This window comes from Acartia tonsa, chromosome 5, assembly GCF_053477335.1.
Source record: "Acartia tonsa isolate MP-2025a chromosome 5, ASM5347733v1, whole genome shotgun sequence".
NCBI lineage: Eukaryota > Metazoa > Arthropoda > Copepoda > Calanoida > Acartiidae > Acartia > Acartia tonsa.
The window spans coordinates 14887794-14902803 of NC_137264.1; the positions used below are offsets into that span (position 1 = coordinate 14887794).

General features: G+C 34.2%; 2 protein-coding genes across 3 annotated transcripts in view; one reads left to right on the forward strand and one right to left on the reverse strand.

Moving 5' to 3' along the window:
* Tudor-SN (Staphylococcal nuclease domain-containing protein 1) overlaps positions 1 to 15010 on the forward strand; it is a 472363-nt gene that overhangs the window by 388848 nt on the left and 68505 nt on the right. The window lies entirely within an intron of this gene.
* LOC145318835 (nucleosome assembly protein 1-like 1) lies at positions 351 to 14775 on the reverse strand. Its single transcript, XM_080160481.1, has 12 exons — positions 14596 to 14775; positions 13746 to 13868; positions 13175 to 13244; positions 8727 to 8796; positions 7927 to 8043; positions 6229 to 6289; positions 5195 to 5251; positions 4410 to 4463; positions 2999 to 3079; positions 2371 to 2436; positions 1821 to 1924; positions 351 to 703 (listed from the first exon to the last, which is right to left on the reverse strand). The coding sequence occupies exons 2-11, from the start codon at positions 13773 to 13775 to the stop codon at positions 1874 to 1876; spliced, it is 657 nt and encodes a 218-aa protein (XP_080016607.1). The 5' UTR covers positions 13776 to 13868; positions 14596 to 14775; the 3' UTR covers positions 351 to 703; positions 1821 to 1873.

Consider the following 15010-nt stretch of genomic DNA (forward strand, 5'->3'; position numbering starts at 1 on the left):
CGCCCATTTCTGTAGGGTTTTTCTTACCTAACCTAACCTAAATATAAAAAATTCGATTTTTTTGCCATTTAGATGTAGTGTAGTACCTATAGATCTAGGCTTATGTACCAAGTTTCAAGTGTCTAGCTCAATATTCAGACCATTTTGCTCACGGTTTAAGTTTAAATGTCATTGCGCCCCCCTCCCTTATATTATCAGAGTTTTGTCTTAGTTTTAGGGTTGAATTGTAGGAGACTATATTTTTACACTAAACATTGGTCGGCTCGAAAATCTTTTCGAAAATCATGGACTTATCGACAAAAACTAGCCATAGAGTTACAGAGTTAATCTATCTAACAAAATAAAGTATGTTAGAGAATATATAAAATGTATTTTCGACTTTTAATACATAAAAAATACACATTTATAAGCACTGGTATCATTTCATGAGATTTTGATATGTCTTTATTACAAACAATTTAGAAAAAAATCTGTAAACATTTACTTTTGTATAGAATATATATTTTTAATCAAAAAAGTATAAAAAATATGAATTTTGTATTCAATATAAAAAAATAAAATGCATTTTTGGTGTGAATAAATCTATAGAAAATTTGATAAAATAGTTTTCTTTTATTAGGTACTTGTATGTTTACTGATCAACAATAAAGCTTTTTTTTCTTTGTTTTGGTGGAGGATTTTTAAAAGATTTTTTCAGAGATTCCTAAAAATAAATATTTGGTCATTTTTTAGTATTTCCAAGTCAAGGTCTTTCAAGAATCTTAAAATGTAAGACAATAAATGATGAATTGACGTACAACCCCCCCAGACGAAAATAGTATTTCTCGTATCGTATTATAAACGGCTTTCCGCGGATATAGAATGTACAATTATAAGATTAAAACTAGTTGTTTTAGCACCTCGGGGCTAAAAAAACTGGTTTTAATCTTATGATTGTACATTTCTATATTCGTAGAAAACTGGATATAATACGATGCTAGACATAGTTTTTTCGTAATCATGAGTACCGGTTCCTGTCCACCAGATTCGAATGAATACGAGAAAATATTTTAATTAATATCAATTGGTGTAAATGTTTGGACACTGCAAGTATGAACCAACACATTAAGATTCAATCTTTATAAGATGTCTGTGTGTCTGTCTGTGTGTCTGTCTGTGTGTCTGTGTGTACCGAAGGATCTCGCTAACCGCTAAACCGATCGGGTTCTCCTTAACAGGGTAGATTCTCATATGTCCTGGGAAGGTTTTTAACTATTTTGGGGGAGGGTACTACCACCCTCCCAAGAAAAATGACAAAAAATTAAAATTTTAAAAAAATTATGGGAGACTTCAACGTCAAATAAAGAGGTATCGTACGTAAAAAATTATCGTAGAAACTTTAACAAACAAAAACATTTAAAGTGCCACTAGAGGCCTCTAGGGGCGTAGCCGCTAGTCTTTATAATAAAGTAACAGGATGTGTATTTGTCTGTCTGTGAGTCTGTACCGAAGGATCTCGCTAACCGCTGAACCGATCAGGTTCTCCTTAACAGGGTAGCTACTCATAGGTCCCGGGAAGGTTTATAACTATTTTGGGGGAGGGTACCTCCTCCCACCCAAGAGAAATTACAAAATAATCGAAAAAAATAAATATTCGTAGACTTCAACGCAACATTGCTAGGTATCGTAGAGACTTGAAAGCAACAAAGATAATTATCGTTAAGACTTGAACAAAAAAAAACATTTAAAGTGCCACTAGAGGCCCCTAGGGGGCGTATCCGCTACTAACAAATAAACAAATAAAAAACGTTTTAATTCTTCCAAGTTAATGATATTTTTACCTGTTTGTGATGTCAACAGTTGAAAGGCAAGAAGGAGCAGCTGATTGAATGGACTAATCCATTTCATCAGAATCATCACCTTCCTCCTCCTCAGTGTCCAGATCCTAAAATGGAATGATCCAAGTTAGACATAAAAAGCCACCTTCCTTCAATATTGGGACTATTAATTTATTTTGGTCAGAGTATCAGTACGTAGAGCAACGTCGTAGAGACTAAGTCAGTGGTATTATCCAGGGATCTAAAGGGATAAGACAATGGTCTATTAATAAATGTACATCCCCAATGATCCCTTTTATAGATTACAATTAGTGGTTGAAACTTTTGACATTCAACATATCAAAATTCAATTTGAGTGCTTAAAGTTGCAGAGCCAAAAAAAAAGAAAACAAGGCTTTGGGGACTAGTGTAATAAATAGACCATTGTCCTCTCTTTCCTTGTGTATTATCGGATGGATATACCTTAGTAAGAAGTGCTGCATTACTTAAAATGATTTTAATATCTAAGTTAAAAAAAATAGAGTTTTAAAAGAATAGGACAATTCTAACGCACCTCAAATTCATCATCATCCTCATCGAAAGCTTCGCCAGTGAAGTAAAGAACAGCTCTGGGGACAATCTAATTAATAACACAAGTTTATTTAAAAATCCTGAAGTATTTTGAATTAAGAGAAAAGTTGGAACATGGAACGAAAAAACGAAGTAGCGGGTTTCGTCGTATTTTCACAGTTGCTTTTCTCCTAATTCTAGCCCCTATTCTAGACAATTTCATAACCCAGCAGGATAATCATTAACATTTACCTAACCTAAAATAACCTATCAAAGGCTAATGTGAAAATACTACGCAACCCGCTAATTCGTTTTCTTTCTATGATCCGAAAATTTTCCTTTATGCAATAAATTAAACGTATCTTTAGGAATAAGACAATGGAGGAAAAAAAAGTTGTATACTCCCTACAAAAAATGTTAAAACTAAAATGCCTATTTTTAAAATTAATGTAAGGTTTGTAATCCCAAAGCATTTAATCAAGCCAATAAGAGAATGTGTTAAATTAACTTTGGGTACCACTACCAGTATAATATAAGGTCAAATATCCCCCGGATGTCTCTCTCTTGCTATCAATCTCTATATCTGTACAATCATAATATGTAACTGGGTATCTATCTATCCATTTTAATACCTTCTCTTTGATGGCAAATCCTACGTCAAAGTCCATAGCTAGGGTAGCTCTTTCTTCATCAGTCATTTCTTCTTCTTTACCCTGTAAAACATAGTAAGTTAGGATCTTAATAACAATCAGAACATAAAAATTCTTTTCTCGTATTCATTCGAATCCGGTGGATAAGAACCGGTTCTCATCCATACGAAAAAAACTATGTCTAGCATCGTATTATATCCAGCTTTCTACGAATATAAAAATGTACAATAATAAGATTAAAACTAGTTTTTTTAGCGGGTGCCTTTGGCACCACGGGGCTAAAAAACTAGTTTTAATCTTATAATTGTACATTCTATATCCGCGGAAAGCCGTTTATAATACGATGAAAGAAATAACTATTAATATATTTTAAAATGAACTGTAAGCAAATCCAATTTAATATATGTCACTGTTAAAACTTAAAATCTAATCATATGTTTACTAGAAAGGTAACCATTCAGGTATTTATTTTGTCTATGAAGAATTGAAGCCTTATACTGAAAAGGGTAGTTTCACGAAATGCATTTGAACTTAATTTAGTAAACCGCATATTTTTTGCTTGTTAATGAGTTTAACTATATTTATACGGCATATATTTGAAAGAATTACAAAGCGGGGGGGGGGGGGCGAAAGTGACACTTTTTGAAACCAAAACTAAGAGTCAACAAAGGAACTCAACTGAAAAAAGGGTTACAGGTCTGAGATTTTGCATGGCAGTTGCTATATAGGGGTACAATATGGAACTGTGAAGAAACGGCGGCACAACCGCCGAAAACCGCCGTAATTTTTGTTGCCTTTTCTCGGCGGTTTTCGGCGGTTGCGCCGCCGTTTCTTCACAGTTCCATATTGTACCCCTATAAAGCAACTGCCATGCAAAATGTCAGACCTGTAACTCTTTTTTTAGATGAGTTCCTTTGACTTTTAGTTTTGGTTTCAAAAAGTGTCACTTTCGCCCCCCCCCTTTCTACCACGTAGTCTTGATACTTTAAAAACTACGTGGTAGAAAATTAAAATTCTTTCAAATATATGCCATATAAATGTAGTTAAACCAATTAACCAGGGAAAAAAATGCGGTTCACTAAATTAAGTTCAAATGCTTTTCGAGAAACTACCCCTTTTAAAAACAAATTGTATTATGGCTCTTAACTCAAAGATATCCACTATTTGTTTAGATTTGTTGGATTTTAATCTTAAAAATATGTCCCAACTCTAACAAAACAAAGTGTCAGGAGAAAATAAAGGAGAATTTGTCTATATTCACTTTGTCTATAATACGATACATGATTTTTCAATATGGCTAATAAACAGTTCTAACCTAGCGAATATTAATAGTTTTTGAAGCCATACTGAAAAATTTTCTTTGACATAAAATCTTTTTGGTGTTTGTACTTACTTCAGTGTGAGCGGGAGGGCTGAAAAAGTTGAAAAAGCTGTCTGCCTTAACTTCCTAAAATTAAATAGATAAATACAAGAACATAAAAGCTTAAATACAAACATTGTATAGAATAAAAGAAAAAATATTTAGCTTTTCTATAATTAGGGTCGGTCCGTCAGTCCGTACGTCTGAGATGGATAGCTTTTTTTCATTAATTTAGGCATGTTAGAATTGTCCTATCGATTTCAAATTTTGCATGGTGATTCCTGTAGTAGTCAGGTGCAATTTAGAAAGCAACTTTATAATCATTACCAGAATGTCCGTGCGTCCATTTTAAACATATTGATTTTTTACATTCTTATGTAATCTAATTATCAGATTGTTCTTATTTTTGGTATACTGATTCCTAGAACAATAAAGTACAATATTATAAGCAAAGCAACTCTATAATCAAGTCCTAAAAATGTAAGTATGTCCATAAACATTATCCTGTATCAAGAAGTTTTTTTCAACAAATTTACTCACAATTTTGCTTCATTTATATTCTGATTTTTCAGTTTTAACTTAACACTATACAAGTGTTAATGTCCGTTTGTCCTACCGTTTCAGGGCTTCGCTTTTATGGATGTTGTCATCCTTGTTTAATAGTACAGTGACTGAAAGTCTGATTGTCTATAGCATAAAATACTAATAATCAAATGGATATAAACGGCTTTCAAAGATGAAATCTAAAACGATGGAAAAGTAAGAAAATATTATAATTATCTGTCTGCAATTAAAGCTCCATGAGAAAAAGACCATACCTTAGTAATCTCTTTGTCGGGAACGTTTTTACCCTTCTTTGGCTTCAACTTCTTTAGCTGAAAAATTAAAAATATCAATTTTGAAAAAAAAATTTATTTAACACCAAATTATCATATACTCTAACCAATTGAAACTATTAGCTAAAATAACGATTCCCCCTTCCCTTCTACTGAAAAAAACGAACTGACCAATAAATGATAGGGTAAATAGCAGCCTAAATTGACCTAAATTTCCCGTCATAATATCCACGTATAAAAATTAAAAAAGCAAGAATTTTCATGCCCATAGGACCGAAGCAATAATATAAAATCACTGTAAATGTACCTAGCTATTTCAAAAACTTGTTTTTTTGTACGGCTTATATTATCGTATTTAATAAGGTTTTCCACGGAAAATAAATTGTGAGGTTGAAGGAATGGGGCAACTAAACATATATTAAATCTAAAGGGACAGTTGCATGAAGTGCATTTTGCTAGGTTAATTGCAAGCATAAGTCACAAAAATACCATCTATTATATGTATAATTTTGGATCACAAGAAATAGAAATCAAATAGGCACCACCAAAATAGTCATCATGTTGTTTTTGTGAAAACAGGACAGCAATACAAGTTGCATATATAGGTATAAAAAAACATGATTTTCAAGTCTTGATAATTCTAAAACTACCTGATAGAAAATTTAAATTCTTTCAAATATTTGTCCTATAGATGTAGTTTAAACTATTTAACAGAAAAAAATAGTTGGAGGGGAAAAAAATGTAAAAATTAAGAAAACTGAAAACATTTTTTCCATTTCCCCCCCCCCCCCTCCTTGGTAAAAAAACTAAAAGAATGTGTGGTAGGAGGGTTAAAATAAATAAAATATTGAGTTCTTTAAATATTTTTCCATTTTCCCCCCTACTCGGTGAGAAAAAACTAGGGGGGGGGGGGGGGGGGAAATAAGGAAATTTGTAGCCGGGGAAAAAAATAAATCTTGTGCAGAATATACACCCCTGACTTACGAACAAAAAAAATACCTTTAATTTTTGTTTACCTTTACTATGGTCTTGGTGACGTCTTTTCCCTCCTTCCAGTCAATTGTACACCCCTTGCAGCTAGATAAAATATAATTTTTTTTTTCCTTTTCTTAGTTTTCTATTAAGTTTTATTTAATGGGAATATTAGTGTGGAAGTTAGTTAAAGCCAAAGGGGGGGGGGGGGGGGAGAATGAAATGATTTCAAAGTCAAACTGGTTGAAAATCTCATTCGTTGGCTACAAAAATTTAAGGATTAAGGTTGATTCAAAATTGGTCTATATAAATATAAACTTACAGTGTTTAAACTTTCTTATCAATAATTTTAATCTACTAGGTATTACCTAAACAATTTCGGGGGAATCATACTCCAGAGGACTGTCTGGGTCAGGATCCTCTCTCAGAGTATTGTTCTATCCCCATATCCCTAGGTATTACCTGATAATTTCTGGACCATCATACTCCAGAGGTCTGTCAGGGTCAGGATCCATCCTGGGTATTACCTGATAATTTCTGGACCATCATACTCCAGAGGACTGTCTGGGTCAGGATCCTCTCTCAGAGTAGTGTCCTATCCCCATATCAGGGGTGTATATTCTGCACAAGATTTATTTTTTTTCCCCGGCTACACAATTTATTATTTTTTTTCCCCGGCTACACAATTTATTATTTTTTTTCCCCCCCTAGTTTTTTTTCTCCAAGTAGGGGGGAAAATGAAAAAATATTTAAAGAACTCTATATTTTATTTATTTTATCCCTCCTACCACACATTTTTTTTTGTTTTTTTCTCCAAGGAGGGGGGGAAATGGAAAAAATGTTTTCAGTTTTCTTAATTTTTACATTTTTTTCCCTCCAACCACTTATTTTTTATTTCCCCCCCCCCCCCTTAGCCGGGGATCCCATGCAGAATATACACCCCTGCCCCATATCCCTGGGTATTACCTGATAATTTCTGGACCATCATACTCCAGAGGACTGTCTGGGTCAGGATCATCTCTCATAGTAGTGTCCTATCCCCATATCCCTGGGTATTACCTGATAATTTCTGGACCATCATACTCCAGAGGACTGTCTGGGTCAGGAAGGATCCTCTCTCAGAGAAGTGTCCTATTCCTATATCCCTGGGTATTACCTGATAATTTCTGGACCATCATACTCCAGAGGACTGTCTGGGTCAGGAAGGATCCTCTCTCAGAGTAGTGTCCTAACCCTATATCCCAGGGTATTACCTGATAATTTCTGGACCATCATATTCAAGAAGACTGTCTGGGTCAGGAAGGATCCTCTCTGAGTCACTATCATCCTATCCCTATATCCCTGGGTATTACCTGATAATTTCTGGACCATCATTCTCCAGAGGACTGTCTGGATCAGTATCCTCTCTCAAAGTAGTGTCATATCCCTATATCCCTGGGTATTACCTGATAATTTCTGGACCATCATACTCCAGAGGACTGTCTGGGTCAGGAAGGATCCTCTCTTTTAGAGAAGTGTCCTATTCCTATATCCCTGGGTATTACCTGATAATTTCTGGACCATCATACTCCAGAGGACTGTCTGGGTCAGGAAGGATCCTCTCTCAGAGTAGTGTCCTATCCCTATATCCCTGGGTATTACCTGATAATTTCTGGACCATCATACTCCAGAGGACTGTCTGGGTCAGGAAGGATCCTCTCTCAGAGTCACTATCATCCTATCCCTATATCCCTGGGTATTACCTGATAATTTCTGGACCATCATACTCCAGAGGACTGTCTGGGTCAGGATCCTCTCTCAGAGTATACACTTTGGTCAGCACACTGTTGCTCATGTAGGGATTCTCAGCAAAGTGAAATCTAGAAGCAAGACTTGTTGATAATCCCGCCATATACAATAAAAACCCATAAGGATGACACATCGCAAAAATAGCTAAATACTTGATCCCACTCTATGAATTACTATAGGTATAGAACTAATGAAAATTATTATCGAATGCTTTAAGCCTAAATCATTTTAAAATGATGAAAATAAGTTTTTTTATTGTGTAAGTGAAACAAGACAAACTTTTGAAGAGCTTTTTCTTAAAGTTCATAAAGCAATACTAATAACAAAAAAGCATTGACATTTTTTGAATGGGTGAAAACATTAAGCGCTTATTAAAAAGGGCATAAAAAAGCACCATATAATAATTTTGAAACAGAAATAGACTTACTAGTAATAACAGTTATCATATTAATTTTGAAATCGATATGTAAATTCGGGTATAGCCCCTTTCGTGACACCGCTTCTTAAGGGGCGTTTCGTCTAATTTCTACAGTAGATTTTCTCCTTTTTCTAATCCCTGGGGGGCAATCACCTAACCTAAAATAACCTATCAAAAGCTAATGTGAAAATACGACGAATCGCTCAATAAGAGGCGTTGCCACGAAAGTGACTATACACGAAAATTCTAATGTAACCTTACTTGCAAAGAGCAATCTGTTACAGACGGACCGACTACATTTATATAAAAGCTGCGCTTTTTGAAAAAGTTACCAACCTGAGAGTGAAACCATTGTTCTGTGCCTCATTTAGCTGGACAGTGATGTCTGTCAGATATTCCAGAACCTCTGCACGTACACCACGGATAAACAGATCAGTTAAGGCAGGAATAGTTACTAATGCTTCGTGCAATAGACAACTTTTCACGAATAATTCGATGAAAAATGTAGGTTAATTCCAAATTTTGTTGATGCCCCGATTATTTAATAGTATAGCTCAGAGCCGGTTTTAATCCACCTAATACTAATCGGTTTCGAAGTTATACTGGAAAAAAATAATCTTTATTAAGACTTTTTGGCTTTAAGTGCAGTATTTTGATTTACCACTAGTGATTAGTGATTACTAAATCATATGCATGGTTTTTCGGCCATTATCCCACAGACAACCACCCTTTTATTGCACGCCATTTGTCTAGAATTCTTAACTGGACAGTCAATCACAAGATGATAAGTGAAATTCTTGATTACGATCACCAGTTTTTTTGGGCATAGTCCTTTTCGTAACATCTCCTCTTAAGGGATGTTTCGTCGTATTTTCACATTTTCCCCTTTTTCTAGCTCCTGCGGGGCAATCACATTACCTAACCTAAAATAACCTATTAAAAGCAACTGTAAAAATACGACGAAACGCCTCTTATGAGGCGATGTCAAGAAAGAGACTATACCCGCTTATTTAGAAGAAGAATATTTCTACCATTGCACATAGGGGCAACAAGGGGCATCAATTCACCACCCCCAAATCAAGTTTTAAACATTCTATGAGTATTATCATACCCAATGTACATCAGATTTCAAAGGAATCGTAAAAATACGCTTTTCAAGTAAGCATTCTAATGCATGAAAGTCAAGAAATGCAAAAATTTTCTTACAGAAAAAGGCATACTTTTTGTGTTTCACCAACAATTTTAAAAGTATTATAAAATCTCTTAGAATTAACGTAATTAGACAAAATAACTTCTGATGAGTCATGCATTACATATATTTTGACAGTATAAAAGAAAAAAACACAAATTGAAGAAATTAGTCCTAAATAGTTCTAGTTGAAGTCAAGATTTTAGTTTTTTTTGTTTGTTTTTTAATCAACTTTTAAATAGACAGTAAGAGGAAACATGTTTTCGCCGGGTGTCGCCGGCTAAAAAAACGATATTTGATTACCCAAAGACATATTTTAATCGCCAGTATTGGTTTCACTTACCCCCCCCGCGCCCCCGTAGGGGTTTTTAGTCCGTTTTCTGAACGTAAGTGCACGAAAAGTTTGTAAGAAAAAGCGTTTAAATGCACTTTTAAAGTCAAAACTTAAGATATAATTCAAATAAATAAAAGACACAAAAACATAGACATATTGGGAAATATTTATTCTGAGTTATAATTAAAGTTAATAATAAATATTTTCAAGTTCTATTGTACTAAATGATAGGAAGGAGAGGGGGGGGGGGGGTGCTAAACCTGAATCTAAACTTCTTTATGTTTGATGTTTTAATGTAACTAAATAATCGTTTCTATAGATTATTACAAATATCAGGGATCTAAAGGGATAAGACAAAGGTCAATAAATTGTTGTGCATCCCCAATGATAATACACAAAATTACCCCTTGTGTAGATTAAAGTTAGTAGTTAAAACGTTTGAACACACAACTGTAAAACTTTGGGGACTAGTGTTATAAACAGCCCAATGTCCCCTATCTCACTGCGGAAAGGTAAATTTAATATGCAAATAACGTAAGGTTCTTATAATCATTCTAAATTGGAATTAGCAAGTAGTCTATCTGTCTGTCTATTGGTAATGCTTTGTTTTTAAATTATGTAGTTACATGGTATTCATGTTTAACATCAGCAGTTTTATTTAGAAAGGGAGGGGACTGTTAATTACACTAGTCCCCAACCTTCAAAGTTTTATAATAACGTTTTTATATTCGTTAGCATAAGAACTTCAGGAAATTTAATTGATTTTTTATTGGTTGGTTCATTAAGATAAGTGTCAAAACTTTTCAACCACTAATTGTCATCTACAGACAAATAATTTTGTAATATAATTTATTAAATATGTATCAATATTGGGGATGTACATATTAATCGGTTATTGTTTTGTTCCTTAGATCCCTAGGTGTTAATATATAATACAAAGTAGCTTGATGTCTGTTTGTCTGTCCGCCCATCTCTTAAGATCTCGCTAACCACTAAACCGATTGAATTCTACTCTTCAGGGAATATATCTACTGGTCCTGTGGTTGTTTAAAGCTCTTTTTTATAAATAAAATTTCTAAATTTTTTCATATTTCTATAATTAGGGTCGGTCCGTCCGTACGTCTGGTACATATAGCTCTTTTACTTAACTTAAACAGGCTAGAACTGTCCTATCGATCTCAAACTTTTCATGCTGATTTCTACAACAGTTAGGTACGACTTAGAAAGCACAGCAACTCTATAATCGTTACCAGAAAGTCCGTACATCTATTTATAACAAGCTGATTTTTACTTTTTTGACAACAAATAATGGTTTTGAATGTTAAAAATATCCTATTCATCTGATTTTTTAAATTCTGATTCCTATTTCAATAAGGTGTAATGTTATAAGCGAAGCATCTCTATAATCAAGTCCTAAAAACGCCAGTATGTCCTTAAACAGTAACATGTATTTAATCAGTTTTAATTACAATTTTGTATAGACATGCATTAATATTCAGTTCTAACACTTCACAAGTGTTAATGTTTGTTTGTCCTTCCATTTCAGAGCTTCGCTTCTTTCATGGATGTTGTCATCCTTGTTTAATTACCTCTTAGGGCAAATCCCCTAGAGGCTAGGGGCGAAGCCGCTAGTATTCATATGAACAGTAAACAAGAATCATAACATCATTATAAATATAGATATTAGTTAATAAAAATTTATGTTAATCATGCCCACATTTATAATGGATTTATTAAACATAAAAATAAAGTGAAACTTGTAGCTTGCTAAAATAAGGATCCCCATCAACCCCCATTTACACCATCCCCTCCTCTCCTACTGAAATGAATTCCATGACCCCAAATTTGACACTTAGAACACTAAAATCGGACTACAATTGACATAGTTACACTTTTAATGGCCAAAAAGCTAGTGATAGGGTAGCTGCGCTACTAAAAAATTCTCATATTGCTCTGATAACCAAAAACCCTAATTAGACATTTTAAACACGAAATTCAAGATAGTTAATGGATAGATAGATGGATAGGTAGATGAATAGATATATGGATAGATAGATGGATAAGTAAATGAATAGACAGATGGATAGATAGAGGGATAGATTGATGGATGGATAAATTGATAGTTGACGGATAAAGAGATGAATAGTTGATGGATAGATAGATGGATCGATATATAGATGGATAGATAGATGGATAGATAGATTAATAGATAGATGGATAGATAGATGGATAGATAGATGGATAGATAGATGGATAGATAGATGGATAGATAGATGGATAGATAGATGGATAGATAGATGGATAGATAGATGGATAGATAGATGGATAGATAGATGGATAGATAGATGGATAGATAGATGGATAGATAGATGGATAGATAGATGGATAGATAGATGGATAGATAGATGGATAGATAGATGGATAGATAGATGGATAGATAGATGGATAGATAGATAGATGAATAGATAGATGGATAGATAGATGGATAGATAGATGGATAGATAGATGGATAGATAGATGGATAGATAGATGGATAGATAGATGGATAGATAGATGGATAGATAGATGGATAGATAGATGGATAGATAGATGGATAGATAGATGGATAGATAGATGGATAGATAGATGGATAGATAGATGGATAGATAGATGGATAGATATATGGATAGATAGATGGATAGATTGATGGATAGATATATGGATAGATAGATGGATAGATAGATGGATAGATAGATGGATAGATAGATGGATAGATAGATGGATAGATAGATGGATAGATAGATGGATAGATAGATGGATAGATAGATGGATAGATAGATGGATAGATAGATGGATAGATAGATGGATAGATAGATGGATAGATAGATGGATAGATAGATGGATAGATAGATGGATAGATAGATAGATAGATAGATAGATGGATAGATGGATGGATAGATAGATGGATAGATAGATGGATAGATAGATTGATGGATAGATAGATGGATAGGGTAAGGGAGGGCTATTTTCGGGAGGGGTTAATCTGGTAATTTTCAATCTACTTTCATAAAATGACCTTTATCTCCATGTTTCTTTAAAATGACAGAAAAAAAACATAAAAGCAAATTTGTTTGTTGTTAAGTTACCTACAAAAAAGTATAAAATGAAATTTTTGTGAGATGAATTTTAAGGGTACTACATAATTAAATCCCCTTTTTGGTTGATTTGCCCCAATGTGCATTGTCAACCCCTATTGTACATTAATCCGTTTATCCGTATTGCCTTCATCGTGTGACTCAATCAGGCCCATTAGACATTCCTCGTTGGCATTCTTCAGCGCATGCATCCAGAACTAGAAAGTTATTTTGGATAATGGAAAGAAAACGACGTAGCGGGTTTCGTCTTATTTAATAGATTTTGATAGGTTATTTGAGGTAAATGTTGATTGCCCCACATGGTTTGAAAATTGAACCCACAGGGTTAAAGCCCCTTGCAGGGGCTAAAAATACGAGAAAAGCTACTGTAAAAATAAGACGAAACCCCCTACTTAGTTTACTTTCCATGATACGCTATTTTTCACACCTTTAAGAAGGTTTCTCCTTAAATAGTTTTGTCAAGCACAGACCCCCCCCCCCCCCCCCCCAATAAAAAAAACAATTATTTTAGATTAGGTTAGTCTTTCTGAGTTATTATAATTTTTACTTTAAATTAGGCTAAGTTAAAATGGATTAAGCTCTTAATCGAAGACCCAACAGTTTTGAATATAACTAATATGATTACGAGTTTTAAAAACTTTATGTACCATTACAATTTACAATACAATGTCCCCTCCTCCCCTCTGTTAGCAACTAACCTTTGGAATGCCCTTTGTATTTTCGTCCATGTCAAGGATCTTGAGCTTCTCGATGCCGTTGGTGAGCTCCTTGGCTTCCCCTTCCCCGTTCACCTCATCCTCATCCTTGTTCTTCCACTCAATCTAAAACAAAAACGAATATTTTCAATAGAGCGCCTTGCACATGGTTTTTACAAGTTTATGACAGGGCTTCCCTGTTTCATTTTGAAAGGGAGACTTTACATACCCTTTTCAATGAGAACTTAATACCTATGTGAGGTGAGAAGAAAATAAGAGTTCTGAAAACTCCCCCCCCCCCCATCCTTGGTGGTAAAAACTAGAAAAATATAGAGATAACAGGGGTGTATATTCTGCACAAGATTTTTTTTTCCCCTGCTACAAAATTTTTTATTTTTCTTCCCCCCCTAGTTTTTTCTCACCAAGTAGGGGGAAAATGGAAAAATATTTAAAGAACTCTATATTTTATTTATTTTATCCCTCCTACCACACATTTTTAAAAGTTTTTTTCACTAAGGAGGGGGGGGGGGGGGGAAATGGAAAAAATGTTTTCAGTTTTCTTAATTTTTACATTTTTTTCCCCTCCAACCACTTATTTTTTATTTCCCCCCCCCCCCCCCCTGAGCAGGGGATCCCATGTAGAATATACACCCCTGAGAGATAAAAATTTGAATAAAATAAAGAGTACTAAAACTATTTTTGCAACTGCCCCCCCCCCCCTTTTGGGTAAATACTAGGATGTTGAGGAAATAAATGAAATATTTTGCAGCCAAGGAAAAAAATAAATCGTGTGCAGAATTTACACCCCTGTAAAAAGTTGAAAAGCAAAGATTAACCCATTAGTCCAAATTACCTCGGCCCCAGAGGGTTCATAAGCTCCGGACAGGATTGCCTCTCTCTGTTTGTTGATCTCATCGTACAACTTCTGAAACTTGACGTCGATCTGGTGAACCTCTTTGTAATAATCACATTCAGCGTTCACAGTCTGTACGCATTTGTACGATTTATAATCTTGTTATTTAAGATAAATATTTTTTACTTAACAGTAATTTAGTATTTCAAGTATCTAAAATATGGCTTAAGCTGTATAAAAAGTTGATGCGCTACTTATAGTAAGATTAAAAACGTATTTTCCTTAAGTTGAAGATTCTTCAGTGCTTTAACACGGTTCTGAACCACGATTGGTAGACTGAAAAATATTAGGAATAAGGAAATGTTAGGCGATCATATCTGTCAAAATAGAATTTAATAATATATTTCTTGTTAAC

Excerpts from the sequence above, each read along its gene's own strand:
- LOC145318835 (XM_080160481.1), bottom strand. The coding sequence starts at position 13,775 with ATGGACGAAAATACAAAGGGCATTCCAAAG. Across the intron at positions 8,044-8,726 it reads AACAATGGTTTCACTCTCAG|ATTTCACTTTGCTGAGAATC; the intron begins GTTGGTAACTTT and ends TCTTGCTTCTAG. Across the intron at positions 4,464-5,194 it reads CCGACAAAGAGATTACTAAG|GAAGTTAAGGCAGACAGCTT; the intron begins GTATGGTCTTTT and ends ATTTAATTTTAG.